The sequence below is a fragment of the Dromiciops gliroides genome, chromosome 6, assembly GCF_019393635.1.
Source record: "Dromiciops gliroides isolate mDroGli1 chromosome 6, mDroGli1.pri, whole genome shotgun sequence".
NCBI classification, from domain to species: Eukaryota; Metazoa; Chordata; class Mammalia; order Microbiotheria; family Microbiotheriidae; genus Dromiciops; species Dromiciops gliroides.
The window spans coordinates 2,841,071-2,855,603 of NC_057866.1; the positions used below are offsets into that span (position 1 = coordinate 2,841,071).

The 14,533-nt window shown below is 57.8% G+C and overlaps 1 protein-coding gene across 1 annotated transcript in view; it reads left to right on the plus strand.

Moving 5' to 3' along the window:
• The window catches only part of KCNQ1 (potassium voltage-gated channel subfamily Q member 1), a 333,009-nt gene that overhangs the window by 67,159 nt on the left and 251,317 nt on the right, over nucleotides 1-14,533 (plus strand). The window contains 1 exon segment of the mRNA XM_043972032.1: nucleotides 8,251-8,341. Coding sequence (XP_043827967.1) covers nucleotides 8,251-8,341 — 91 coding nt within the window.

The window sequence follows — 14,533 nt, forward strand, 5'->3', positions numbered from 1 at the left end:
GGTGTATCTCCTTTGAGCACAGTCATGTCAGAACTCCGGGATGCTCCTGGACCTCCTGGCTTTCAGAGTTCTAGCTCTGGGCTCCTCTCCCCTTCTAGGTCCTTCAAGACAAAACCCATCAACAATTGATCCTTGCCTTGTTCCTGGAAGCACTTCCCCTCCAGCCTGTGTAAAATAGGGGGATGGGACAAGGGTCTCTGTGTCTGGGCCCCCATAAGGAAGACCCTGGGATTCTAGGAAGGTCATGTGGGAATTTGCCTGTGGCTTATGCATGGGGGGCTCAGAGCCAGCTCCGGAAATGCCGGCCCTCTCATGTGGTGTCCTGACGAGTGCTGGGAAGTTTGGGACCCGGGGCCTCACGAGGCTTGAGCTGGGAAAAGCATCGCCGATGGACTTGTCAGTGGCTCAGAAATGGGGGGACTGCATTCTATGTCGTTGGCTTTTCACGCCGCTGGGGATCAGGGCTTTCATTGCTGACCCCTGGTGGGCCAGGGGGCTCTTCCCCAGGTCGGGCCTCCCTGTCCCCGTCGGCGCAGTGTGGAGGAAGCCGGACTGCAAGGCCCCTTCCAGCTGTGGAGGTCTGACTCTAAGCTGGAGCTTGTTCAGATTTGAGACCCTGCCATGGGATGCCCGCCCCCACACCTGCCTTCGTGGGAGAGCTCTGGAGTTCCCAGTGATTTGTACATCCTGTTGGGGTTCCCAACGCTTCCTTAAGCCCACAGAGTGATTCAGGGGCGTGGGCAGGTAAAGCGTGGGGCTCTTGGCTGAGTGCTCAGTACGCCAACCTGGCAGGGAAGAACCCTTTCTCAAACCTGGCTCGGCCAAAGTCCATGAGCTCAGACAGGGCAGAAGGGCTCCCGCCCAGGTGGGATATCCCCCTATCCTTGGGGCAACACTGAGCCAGGCCAGAAGGAAGGAACCAAAGGCCCTTAACTGGAATTTTACTGACTATGGAGAGAATCCTGCCTCCACTGCACTGCTTGTTGGTGGCGTGACGCTGAGTGGCCTCGTCACTTCATCTCCGAGCCTTCCTTCTGCCCCTTGTGGAAAGGGAGTCGTACTTTGTGAGCGTACCGCCTGCCCCATAGTAAGAGCTGAAGGCAGAGGTGGGGGCTCAGAGGCCTTTATAACCCCATAGCAGCTTCAGCAGCCGCTGCCTGCTCCTTAACACAAGCCTCTAAGAGCCTTGGGCTGTCTCTCTTCTCTTTATTTTTTGTGCCCTGGCTCCCAGCACACAGTAGGTGCTTAATCAAAGCTGAGTTGAAGAACAATCCCTCCTCTGCTCCACCAACCTGACCTGACCGCTCGAGGAGGCCTGTGGCCAGCACCGAGGGTGGTACATTTAGATCAGAAGGGGCCCCCGCTAGGAGGGGGCGCCAGAGGTGGGTGAACAAAGCACTTTCCGAGGCCCAGGGGAAAGACTCGAGCCTGATGCTTTTGGGGGGTTGGGGTATCCTGATCAGGAAGCCCCAGCTCAAGGCCCTCCTCCTCCTCTTCCAAGAAGCCCTCCCTGACCACCCAGTCCCCAGGGTTCTCGGGAGCCCATGAGCTCCCAGGCTTTGGCCCCCTCTCTCCCGCCCTGCGCCCATCTCTCTCCTGCCTAGATCTTGTCAGATCTTCCTCACAACCTGTTCTGGAAGCACTGGGGAAAGGAGATCTACTTCTCCTTCTCATAAAATAGTAGGGGAGCCTTGGGCCTGAGGACTGCTGCCAGAAGAGCCTGGGATGGCCAACCTTGTTAGGTAGTGAGCTCCCCGTCTCTTGAGGTTATCAAAGTTTAGCCAAACTTAGAATCATAGAATCTTATAATTCCAGCACTTACCTGACCAAGGCTCTTCTCTACACCATCCCAGATGAGCGGCCCTTCAGCCTTTGTTTGCAGACATCCAGTGAGATGGAGTCAGCTCCCTCCCAAGGCAGCTCTCGGGATCGGGGTTGTTGGGGTTGAAGTGGATAGAGCAGTAGGCCTGGAGTCAGGAATATCTGAGTTTGAATCTGACCTCAGACACTTTGCTGTGTGACCTTGGGCAAGTCACTTAACCTCTGTTTGCTTCCATCTCTTCAGCTGCAAAATGGGTTTAATAATAGTCCCTTCTTCCCAGGGTTGTGAGAATTAGTTGAGATAATTAATATTTGTGATGTGCTTAGGACAGTGCCTGGCCCCTAGGTGCAATGTTAATAAATAAGCACTTATTAAGTGCCTACTGTGTACCAGGCACTGTGCTGTAATTGTACTGGAATTGTCCTTCTAATACATTTTGATTAGTTGGTGATGAAGGTGATGATGTCATTCCCCTTGTTGGGCCAGTCCTGTGGGCACAGCTCAGAGAGTGGGATTCTGGGAAGACTGAGGTAGAAAGCGTTGTCTTGGCTGGGGGAGAGACTGAGGCTCTGGGGAGGGGAGGATGGAGGGTCCTCGGGAGGAGGGAGCATAGGCTCCCTGAGGGCAGAGACTGTCTCTTTGTACCCCTGGTGCCACACGTGCTGGAGGCACTTAATAAATGCTTCCGAAGCAGCAGTGTGGCTGTGCCCGCCCCATTAGCCCAGAATTCCACATGATCGATCAGCAAATGCTCCCTGAGCACCTACTGTGGGCCAGGCACAGTGTGAGAGGTGGCGATAGGAGAGGAAATGAGCCCTGCCCCCAAGAGGCCTGTATTCTATTTGGGGAAGTATTTCTAAGTTGACCTTGAAGGCCAGTTGGGGGCCCCCCTCCCCAGGAGCAGAGGAGGGTTGGGTCCATGCTTGGGAGAGACTTTGCAGCCAGGGATGGTTATTTCCCCCTTGCCTGACACTGCTAGGAGGTCAGTCAGCCCACGCTAGGCTGGGACCTGAGGACTGGGGGACGGAGCTTGGACATGGGGGAAAAGACTTCTCTCCTGTCCCGGCCATTCTGTGCCTCAGTTTCTTCCTTTGAAAATGGGAACAGTGATTCTTTAGGCCCGAGCCCGTGGGGAGGGTGGTTGGAGCAAGGCAGGGAGGTGTAAGGATGTTGGGTTTTAGATTCTGGCTGTCTCCTCCCATAGTACCCCTGGGCATTAGTCCCAGGCTGTCCCTCTAGGAAGAGCTGATAGGACAGGTCTCGGGGTGCCCAGGGCAGCTTGGCCTGGACACATTGCCCTCACTGGCGGCTGGCTGAGATCCCGGCTGCTTCTCTAGCTGCCTTCCTTTGATTCTGGGCCTTTCCTTTGAAGAGAGGAAGTCAGGACTGGGTTTCTTTGCCCCAGGACCACCTGGTGTCCAAGCTGGGCATGTGAAGTGAGGCTTGGGTGCCCAGCATAGGGAGACAGACACCACACACGCCCATTATACAGAGAAACAATGGGCTCACACCTGCCCCAGAACAGGCCACCTGTGCCTGCCACCCACTCTGCCCCTGAATAATTGACCAAGATGCCCCTGGGGCAAGCTGCCTGCCAGGGATGGGCTCCGGGATGACAGATGCCCTTGGCAGCTGATGGCCCGAGTATGCAGGATGCTCTCCCAGAGTTGTGTCCTTTGGCCCTCGAAGCCCCCAACACACATCCCCATTTGACAGATGAGGAGTTGAGGTACAAAGTACTTTCCTGGGGCAAATGACTCGTGTTGGAGGCAGAATGGGAAGGCAAGTTTTCCTGCCACAGTCATTGTGCCCAGATGAGAAGAAAGCTGAGGATGCAGGCACCAGAGGAGCCTGCAGGAGGGCTTCCTGCAGGGGGCAGGCAGAGGGCATTCCAGGTGTGGGGGTGCTTCCAGGGGACCGCCAGTTGGAGCATAGGAGGGACTGTGGGAGGCCCAGCTGGAGGGGCCAAACTGGTCGTCCACTGAACTCAGGAGAAATATTCAGATACTTGTGGGCAAAGGAGGGAGGCCGTAGTCTCTCTCCCTTTATGGGCTTGGAACACTGTAGGCCCCTGATAAGTGAACATTCCTTCCTTCGTCTTCTTAAACTTTTGTGTGGCTACCACGGGAACTCTTTTTGAGTATCTGCATATGCACACACAAATACATATACGTGTACATGTGCATATATATTCACAGACAGATGTATGTTTAATTAATTGGTGTGTGTGTGCATGTATGAGAGTGTGTGAATGTGGGTGTGTAAGTGAGTGTGAATGTGTCTGTGAAAGCGTGTGAACGTGGGTGTGTAAGTGTGTGTCTATGAGAGTGTGTGAATGTGAGCGAGTGAGTGAGTGTGAGTGTGTCTGAGAGTATGTGAGTGTGAGTGTGAGTGGACGTGTATATATCTGAGTGTGAATGTATGTGTGAATGTGTTTGTGCTGCTCCCCTGGCTCCCCACTCCCATCAGTGGCCCAGCCCACAGCACCTTGCAATGGTAGCCTCGGTGGCTTGGCTTTGGGGGGCAGCTTGAAGGGGTTGGTGCAGGGGCGAGATGCCGAGAACAGCGGGGCAGCTTCTAAGAAGAGCAATGCCCCTAAGGGCAGCTGGGCAGCAGGTGCTGAGCACTGGGCTTTAGACAGGGTAGCTCTAAGCTCAGCTCCCTCCTCCTCCAGAGAAAGGCCAGGGACCCTGAGTTGTGAGCCTGGCGCCCTTTGCTCGCTTCAGCCGCCTATGGGTGGATGCACTCTCTTCTCTGCAGGCCTGTGCTGGTGAGGGCCAGCTGCCCCCTGCACCGAGTGAGCCCGGGCACCTCCTCCTCTCTTGTCCAGGCCCTTCATTTATGACCCTCATTTTCAGAAGAGCCTAAGGCTGTACCAGCTCTTGGGCTGGGTCCCTCTGAGCCAGGCCTGGGCCGCCTGTGGGGTGCCTGGGGTGGTCAGCGGGCCCCTCCAATGGGCCTTCACGAGCTCTCCCCATTCCTCAGGACCTCTAGAAGACCCCAGCAGCAGGGTGGGCCCTGGGGGAGGCCCCAGACACAGCCCTGGGGCTCAGGCATGGGCAAGGCCCAACTTTACATCCTGACCTCACAGCTCACAGGGGCCTGAGGCTGCTGGGACCCCCGAGAGCCAGCGTGGCCCCTTCCTGCCCTGGTCAGCACCACGCAGGGCAACCAGGGCAGGGCCATCCGGCTCAGAGGGATCATCTCTTCTGGAGCTGGTGACTGGGCTGAGGACCCGCAGTGGAGGGAGCTGGGCCAGGTAACCCAGGACCCCGTGCTTCTCCCAAGGACACTGGGGGCCGGCGGGGTGTCGAGGTGCAGGCTGAGGAGGGGTCAGGCCAGGTCAGGTGTGCCTCCATTTAGGCGACGGTCATGGTCGGAAGTGTGTATGTGGTGTGAGTCTTTGTCAGTGGAATCTGATTGTCCGTGTGGCTGACTTCTCCCTTGCTGGTGGTTCTGAGCAGAGGCCAGCTGCCCGCTTGTCCTTGCCATTGTAACAGGACATTCCTAGACTCCACAATGAGCCCTCGTGTGAAGGGGCACATCTCATCCCTGAACCCTGTTGCCTCAGTTTCCCCATCTGTCAACTGAAGACCTCCAAGGTCCCTCCAGCTCTAGAAATAATGGTCCCTCCTCTCTCTCACTCCAAGAGGAAAGTTTTCCTTCTCCCCAAGTCATCCAGTTGAGGCCCCTCCCCCTTCCATGCTGACTTTCTCTGTGTCCCCAGGACACAGAGATCAGATAAGCTGACAATAAGCAGTTCCCTGGCACAAGGAAGAAGGGCAACATTCCCCTTGTCCTTGGAAAAAGTTCTCGCTGCTGGCAAGAAGGGAAGGTGGAACCAAGAAAAGTTTTTGTGTGCCCCAAGTAAGGTGTGCTGGGATCCCCTCTGTTGACGGGGAGCTCACCCCCGCTAGTCCTTTGACCTGCCTATCTGTCCCACGCCAGCCCCGCTCTCAGAATTATTTCTGCATGGACTTCCTCTCTGTCACTTCCCACCTAGGTGCCTCTGGGCAAGGCCTTGCCCCTCTGTGGGCTGCCCCAGTTTTCTTTGCACCTACTGTGTACTCAGCCTCAGGCTGACATGTGAACCACCTTAGGGAGCTGCCCATCTGGTGGAGAGAGAGATAGAAGGGCAGATGGGCCAACAAGAGGGGTCACAGGGATAGGGGATGAGGATGGAGAAGTGGGCAGGGGTTGGCAGTAGGTCCAGATGTGGGAGAGATGGAGCATGTTTGGGGGGACAGGATGCGGGAGAGTGTGACCTGAATGGGGCAGGAGATAAGGTGGGAGAGCTGGTTGGGACTGTGAGATAGAAGGCCTTGAATGCCAGCATTCTCTCTGATGGGTGAAACTGATGCCAGTGCTCAGCAAAAGACTGAGAGCTGGAAGGGGCTTATTGGATCCATTGCTTTCATTTGACAGACGAGTAAACTGAGGCCCAGCCGTTAGCAAAGTGCCTGGCACATAGCAGGTATCGGATGAATGCTAGTTGGCCGATCATGCCAAGGTCATGCAGGCGGTAAATGTGGAGCCAAAATCAGCAGCCTCTATCCCTATTCCATTTCCTATCCAACATTGCCCTCTGTCTGTGCAGGAAAAAATCTCACTTCTTCTGCCTGGAGGAAAGGGCTCTTGGGAGCCTGTGGGGCCCGGCTTCCCCTCTTTGCACTGGACCTGGAGAAGTGCAGCCTCTGCTGAGGGGGCTGGGGGCCCTGGAGGCTTCTCCTCCCTGGGGCTGCCAGGCCCCGCGTGCCCGTGCCAGGACAATACCACCCCTCAGGCTTCGTGCCCTCCCCTCTTGTCTGGTCTCCTTCACACTAGTGCTTTCCCCTTCACTGTCCCTGAGGTCTGCAGCTCCTTCTCTGGGGCTTGCGTCAGCACCCCCCCATCAGCAGTCCTCCCCCAGGGGTGACCTCTGATATGTCCTCTGGACTCCCTCCACCGGGGTCCCGTGGCTCCCGGGTCCTTGGGCTCAGCTCTGGAGAGGGAGGAGACCTCAGAGGTTTGTCATTGTAAGTCACCAAGGCCCAGGGAGGACAGGGACAGGCCCGAGGTCACCCAGGCGGGAAGGAGCTAAGCAGGCCTTGCGGCCAGTGCCAGCCCTGCTTCCGCTGCCCTTAGCTGTAGAACACCTGGGCACCATGTGCCAATTTGGGGGCAGGGGTGTCTGTGAACTTGGATGAGAAAAAATGAGGTGGTTTTGTGGCCCTCTGAGGGAAGGGGCATTTCCCTTGCTGGTGAGTGCCAGCAGCCAACGGGACTCAGCAGTGAGGGGCGGGCCCCTGCTCCTGCCTGCGGTCCCCTCCAGGGACTGCCAAGGGTTCTGCCGAATGAGGAACCCAGCAGAGAGAGTCTGGCTCCGGCCTGGGAAGCAGGGGCCTGGAGGCGAGGCAGGCTTCCCAAAGAGAGGACAAGGATGATTCTGCAGGGATCCCACAAGGCTTAGCCCAGGGTCCTGGTGGGCCTTTCCCCATGGTGATCTATCTGTATTCTGGCTCTATGGGGCTCTGGCCTTAGAGTGGCTTGGAGCATAGGCTGGTCTTTGCTGCCATCTAGTGGTCAGGCCAGGGAGCGGTGTCTGCAGATGCAGGGAGCTGCCTGGAGATGGGGGGGGGGGGGAGGAAGACGGCATAAGAAGGGAAGGGATGGCCTTTGGTGGAGTCATTCTGGGACTGCTGTTGGTCTCCTCTGGCCATGGCCAGATCCAGTGCATTCTACCCCGTCCTCATGCTTCTCTCCGGCCTCTGTGCAGCCTTTGCCTTCTCTCCTCCTTGATAGTCTCGGCTCCAGGCTTGGGACCAGCCCTTTCCACAGCCAGAGCCCACAGTACATTCCCCGTCTCCTGGTCTCCTCCCCACACCCATAGCTGGGGATCTGGAGGGAGAGACTGAGAACTGGGATCCCCATGTTTGAGGATGCTTAGGATAAGGAGTTGGGGGGCAGGGAAGATCCATGATTGTGTCCACAAGGGGCTTCTCCCCACTGACATAAAGCCCAACCTTCAAGTCTTTGGGGATGGTGCCCAAAGGGGTGATGGCCAAATATCCCACTGACAGATGAATGAGGGAGCCTCCGGACTGAGCAGGGAGGGTCCCCAACATGCTCCTCTACGTGCGCACGCACACACGTACATGCACAACACACATACGTATGCACACACTGCCCAGCTCTGGGGCCATGGCCCTCGTGGGCGGGTGCAAGGGGGGCATTATTGGAGAGGACAACCACTGGGGCTGCACTGGGTGGTGGCATGGACCAAAGAGGGCATGCCTTAGGGCATTCCCCTTTCCCTCCCTAGCCTGGTGCCCTGTATGTCAGGGGAGCAGCAGGAACCCTCTGGGGTCAGGGGGCATGGAGGTGCGGGAGGGTCACGAAACCCCCGGCCCTGGCACTGACACACGCCTGTTTCTCGGGGTGTTTTCCAGCTTCCTCATCGTTCTGATCTGTCTCATCTTCAGTGTGCTCTCCACCATCGAGCAGTATGTCACCTTGGCCACCGGGACCCTCTTCTGGATGGTATGTATACACAGATCGGGGCTCCTCATTCCTCCTGCTGGCTGGTGGTGCCCTAGCAGTTGCTGCCACAGCAGCCCCTGACAGGGTGCTCCCTCTCCCTGGTCCCCTTCACACGCACCCACAGCAGCCCTAAAAGACAGCAGCTCCCTCTTCCCCCCCAGTACCTCCTAGTACTGGCTCTGGGGCTTTCAGCCAAGTCTGTGCCAGCAGTAGATCCTGGCAGGGTATGGAGGGACGATCACCTCCCCACCTCGACACTAGACCCAGCTGCTGGGGACTGGGAAGCTACCCATGGTACCTAGGGATGTGGGGAGGAGTACAGAGAAGAGGATGTGGCCTCTGCCCCCTGGAGCTCAGGGTCTTGCCCAGGAGAGGGCAGAGATGCAGCTCCCTGGCAGGGGTGGTTGTGTGACCATGCATGCCCCCACCCAAGGCTAGACGGAGCTGAGGGTGGGGCTACATCTCCCACATCCCAGCCTGAGCAGGCCCTTCCCCTCAGCAGCTCCTGGCCCAAGGTCCATGTGCTGATTGAACAAAGGATATCCGCTGGAGCATCACCAGACAGGCTCAGACTTTGATTTCCTCCTTAAATCCTAAAGGGTCAGAGAGAGAGGGAAAGGAGAGAAGGAGAAAGGGAGATGGAGAGAGAGAGACAGAGACAGAAAGAGACAGAGGCAGAGAAAGAGAGAGAGAAAAGAGAGAAGGAGAGAGGGAGATGGAGAGAGAGACAATGTACCACCAAGGTGAGGGGGTGGGATTCAGGAAAGATCTCAGCTAAGGAGGGGTCACCAGAGCTGTCCTTGAAGGGAGACTGGAGTTTCAAGAGGCAGAGGTGAGAAGAGAGCATTGCAGGCACCATGCTGACCTAGACTGTTGGCTGCCCAGCATCCTCCGTCTGGTGTGAGGGCAGAGTGTAAGACTGGGAGAGGCAGCGGCAGTGCTGGGAAGGGGCATCTCACTGACCTATGGAATGCCTCCAGGGTCAAGCAAAGGGTGGGTCAAGATGGAGCCCTTGCCTGCAGGCAGGTGGGGGGCCTGGATTCCCCTCCCTGGGTTAGGGAAGGGTAGCCTCCCTCTGACTGCTTCCTGCTCATTCACCCCTGGGTCCCCTGAAGTCAGAGGAGGCATCTTTATGGAGATGCGCTAGGGACCCCTCAGTCAGTAGGTCTCCTCTTTGGGGGGGGGGCAGAGGTCAAGGGGAGGATGCTGGGCTGGGAGTGCAGAACAATGTGTTCTTGGGTGAACTTCTCAGGTCTGTGGGAGCCTGGACAAGTTGGACTTCCTCAGTTTCTCCACTGTCAAGTGAGGGGGTCTCGACCCCCTTTTCCTGCTGCTCCGGGCTGGCTCGGAAGCCTGTTTCTCACTCGGAGCTGGCTCTGCGGCGCTGCCTCTCCTGAGCCGGGGTCACTGGCTGAGGCTGTCCCTGGGCAGGTGGGGTGGGGGGCTCCTAGCCCCCCTCTCTGAGGGCTCAGAGGAAGAAGAACCCAGCCAAAGCCCGGACTTTCTCAGCATTCTGAGGGAGCTGGGCTGGGCTGGGTCCCAGCTGGAGAATGTGCATTTGAGCAAGCTGGATGCTGAGAACACAATATGGAGAGGGTGGAAGATGGATTTTCCCAGAGAGCCCATATTTTTTCCCTTCTTTTCATAAGCAAGGGTTTTACGGTGCCAGAAACCTGCGATCTCAGCATGATCTCAACAATCCAAAGGCAGCATCCAAGGGGATTAAATATTCTGCTGAGTGTGCCTGAAAAAATGATTTTCTTGGAGGAATCTTGTTTCAGTGTTGGGCCGGTCCCAGGACCGTTACCGGGCACGTTTTCAGACACGTGTGTCCTCAGGGGCGTTCGCAGCTGCACGGGTGGAAACGTGACTGCTGCTCTTGCGAGGAGCCGTGGGGCTCCCCAACAATGCCTTCCCAGGCAGATTTGGGGGGTCAGGGGGTACCTTGAGTTCTTGTAGCTGAGCTACTCCACCACCTTCTTTTCTGGCCTTGTGGCTGGGGTGTGTGTGTGGGGGAGGTGCTGGCTTTCTGCTCTGCCTGGGACCTGGACTTGAAGTTGAGGGGCCCCCAAGACCCTGTAAAATGACCTCCTGGGTGTTTTAGCCCCCTCCAGTGGTGACCGTGCCTTTGGGCCATGAGCTTTGTGGCAGGAAAGCCCACCAAGGAGGGATAAAGGGCTTGTGACCCCCAGGTGAACTCCAAGTAACCCCAAGTGAGCCCACTCACTTTCTCTTCCTATCACCCAGGGGAACCCCACTGCTGATGTTGGTAGGTGGGCACCATGGGATAGCAGGAGGCTCAGGGTTCAGGAGGGCTCCAGATCTGGAGTGCCCTAGGGGTATTCATCCTGGAAAGAAGAGAATTGGGTAGGAGTGACAGTCACAAGGAAAAGAGAGGCACATTGTTCTGCTTGGTCCTGGAGGGCAGAGGGAGCAGAGACACATTAGGGCTCAACATCGGCTAAATGGATACCTTGGGAAGGCGTGGGCCCATCTCCCATCTCCATGCCCTTGGCCAGGCTGCCCCTCATGTCTAGAGGTCTGCAGGCAAGGGCTTGGCCAACAGGCAATGGATTCTTATTCAGTCTCGACTCCATGACCCCCAAACTTGTGCTCGACTTTCTGTGAGCCTTGCACCCATTTCAGTGGCCAATGAGGGGGTCTTTCTGGAGGGCAAAGACCAAGCGAAAAACCCACCCTGCTCCCTGGGCATAGCCCAGGATATTTCTGTTAGGAAGAGTTCTGCTCCCTTGGGGCCTACCCCCCCCCCCTCGCTTCGAAATGGTCTCCTGGAGCCGGCACCCACAACTTCTCTCAACCCTTTTCTTTGACCATTTTTTGCCTTTTTTAAAAATTGGGAGCTACACACACACACACACACACACACACACACACACACACACACACACACACACACACACACACACAGCATTTCCATCCACGAGAGAACACACAAGATTCTTTGTGAAACTGAGAGTCTGTTTCATTCTGTGTGTTTGGGGGAAAGGATATGATCAATTCTCCATGTTACTTGACAGCTGCCCTGCTTCTCTGGGCTTCTTCCTGTTCCCTTCTGGCCGCTACCAAAATGCCACCTTGGAATACACCCCTCCGACTTCCCTGGAGAGCCTTAAGTGGCTTCTTCCCCAGGCGGGGGTGTCGCTCCCCATTCCCATCCCCTCAGCTGCCTGCCTCACTCTCCCTCTTGGAGGGATGGACCCAACCATGAACTTCCTACCCTTCTGAGGCCTTATGGGAGAAGCAGAGGCTTTGGCCTTGCATGCAGTGGGATCAGCCTCCTGGGCCCCCTGAGGGGGAGGGAATCGAGCCACCCACCAGAATTCCCCCACAACGCGCCACCCTCTTCCCTCATGGGTGTCCTTGGTCCTTCACAGCTACTGGTCATCAGGTTGGGCTCTGGGCAGCTCTGGGGCTCCAAGAGTTAGGGCTGCAGTTTCTGCCCAGGGAAGTGTTTTCTTTCTGTTGAAATCCTGGGGGGCCTGGGAGACCCAGCTTCTGTAGCACCTCCCCCAAGATGCCCTCTTGGGGTGCTTGGACCCCAAGGGCTCGCTCCCTCTTCTGAATCCATCTCCAGTGGCGCTGATCTGCCCAGGAGCGTGGGAGGCTGTCCTGAGGTCAGGAGCACCCCCAGCCCCCACTCAGCCTGGCTGGCGGCTGAGGAGAGCCACATTTCAGGGAACGATCTGGAAGAGCCATCAGAGGCCAGAGGAGCGAGGCAGCCCGGAGACAGAGGAGTGGGCAGCTCAGCTTCCGTGGCCGGTAGAGGAAGGAAGTGGGGCCTCCGAGGGAGGCCCACTGGGACTCCAAGCTCTGAGTTCCTTTTCCTCCAGGTGTGCTGGCCATGGGCAGGCCGGAAAGCGCTATCCCTTGGCAGCTCCCAGCGCCGTCCTGAGGGCCTCCCACTGGCCTAGCGTAGGCGTCAGCTGTCGGGATGGTCAGGCGCTCTACAGACATGACCTCATCTCATCCTCACAACCCCCTGTGGGGAGGTGCCATTGTTAGACCCACTTTACAGGTGAGGAAACTGGCTCTGAGAAGTCACCTGGCTAGCAAGTGCCCTGACAGTGGGCAGGCTCTCCTGCCCATCTGCCTCGGGCTGCCCTGTGCCCCCAGCCCCTGGGGCTGGCCAGATCCCAGTTTGGGGGGTGACAGGCCTCCCCAGGGCTCCCCCGCCCGACAATGCTCCTCTATGGCCCATTTGACCACCTTCCTGCGGGGGAGGGAAGCCATTTCTAACGCGGCTGTTGTTGCTCAGTATGTCTGACCCTTCGTAGTCCCTCAGGGGTTTTCTTGGTGAAGACTCTGCTCCGAGAGACAACAAGCCCGGCCCCCAATCCCCTCGGTTGGGGAGGCCTGCCCCGCCCTGCTACAGGCCTGGCCCTCCCCAGTGCCCCAGAACCTCGGCAGCCGATGTGCGCCCACGGCGGCCATACAGGAGGTAGCGCCCGGCCAGCTCACCCACAAGCATTGTGGTGGGCCGACCGCAGGGAAGGGATGAGGCCGAACCGGCTGGTGACGGCGAGGCCTGTTTCTGTCCCTTGGACACACTGCTCACGTTCTTTCAGGTGGTGGGTGACCTTGGGCAACTTACTTGACTGCAGGTTGGGGAAGGGTCCCGTGGGCACCACAGGATCAAGGCTCAAATGAGATAAAGGGCGGAGCAGAGATCCTTCTGTTGGGGCCCAGCAATGTCTGGGCTGGGGGCTGGGGCTGGGGCTGGGTGCTGGCCTCGCCACCTGCCCGGATTGTGTGCCTAGCTAGGGGTGGCAGGAGGAAGGTCCAAGGCCGCTGAGCAGAGACTCCCTTATTTCGGCCTCAGTGGGGTTGCCGCGGCCAGGGAGTTCAGGGGACCTTGAGAGCAGTGAGGTGGCTCTCCGGTGGCCACCGATTCAGGTTGGCCTGGCCTGGGCTAGAGGCTGTGGTCCTCCAGCTCCTTGTCAGAGGAGGCGTTGGTGATGCCAGTCACTAGTGTGAGGGAGCTTCTGACCCCCCAGCTCTGAGGGCTGGCTCCAGGGAGCGAGGAGTCAGGCTCCCTCTTTCCCTGATTGGCCTGGAGGGGGCAGCCTCTGTCCTTGGTATGTTGTAGTCTGAGGTCCCGGCCGCGGCTACAACCCGGCTGGGGCCGACACCCAAGGGAGCATGACGGGCGGCACCTCCCTGTCCCCAAGATGTGCTTTTTGTGTGGGACTCAGGGGATCCAAGGGCTTCTACAAGGGAGAAAGGAAGCTGGTTCATTGTCCCCTGCCCTGCTCTTGGCAGCCAAGCCCCCTCCTCACCTGGGGGGAAGAGGAAGGGCAGGGAGCCTGGGCAGAGACTGCCCCTTGTGGCCCCACGCACACCCACAGCTAGCCACCCAGTGTCCTGCAGTCCGTCCCTGGCTTTGGGGGCACTGGCATGGGCAGGGGCAGGGCCCAGCACAGGTCCCTGCTCTGGGCTCCAGGAAGGCAGAGGGACAGCATTTCCTTTTAGTCAGTCCCCCTTTCTCTCTGCTAAGCAGCAGGGCTCATGCAGAGGGAGGCTGCCTAGGGCAAGGGATGAGACCTGTCCTGGTGGGGTGGCGGGAGGCCTGGCATCTAGTGTTTGCTCTACGGCTGTGGCTCTGGGGCAGATTCCTCCCCATCTCTGTGCCAGGCAGCAACAAGAGGTGGGGGTCAGTCACCTGGCCTCCACAGGTCCTTTCAGTGCTGGTGGGCAGCAATCTGTCTATGGTCCAAGAATCAGTCTTGAGGGGGATCGGGCCAGGGTCAAAGAAGCCCAGCCCTCCACGACCTGACTATAACCTCCTTTGTTCTCAATAATAACAATAACGCTGATCATAATACGATCATTTAGCATTTAAGTTGTTCCACAGGAGTCTGTGAAGTGCGGGTGCCATTATCTGAATTTGATAGTCAAGGAAACAGAGGCTCTGGGTGGTGTCCAGAAGGTTTCTCAGACACATGGAGACCTGCTGCCCAGAGGCCCATCCTTCCTGACCTTGTCCGCGCTGCCCAGACCCGTCGGCTCCCTGTGGGTCCTGGATTAGGCTTGGGCTTTCTGGGGGTCTTTGGGGTCGGCCTTTATGGAGCTCTGGTGACCCTTGACAGTGAGCAGGGGATTCCACGTTTCCGTGCCCACGTTTCCCAGGTGTTTCCTAGGTGAACCATGTCCCGCCCTCCAGGGGTTCAGCTT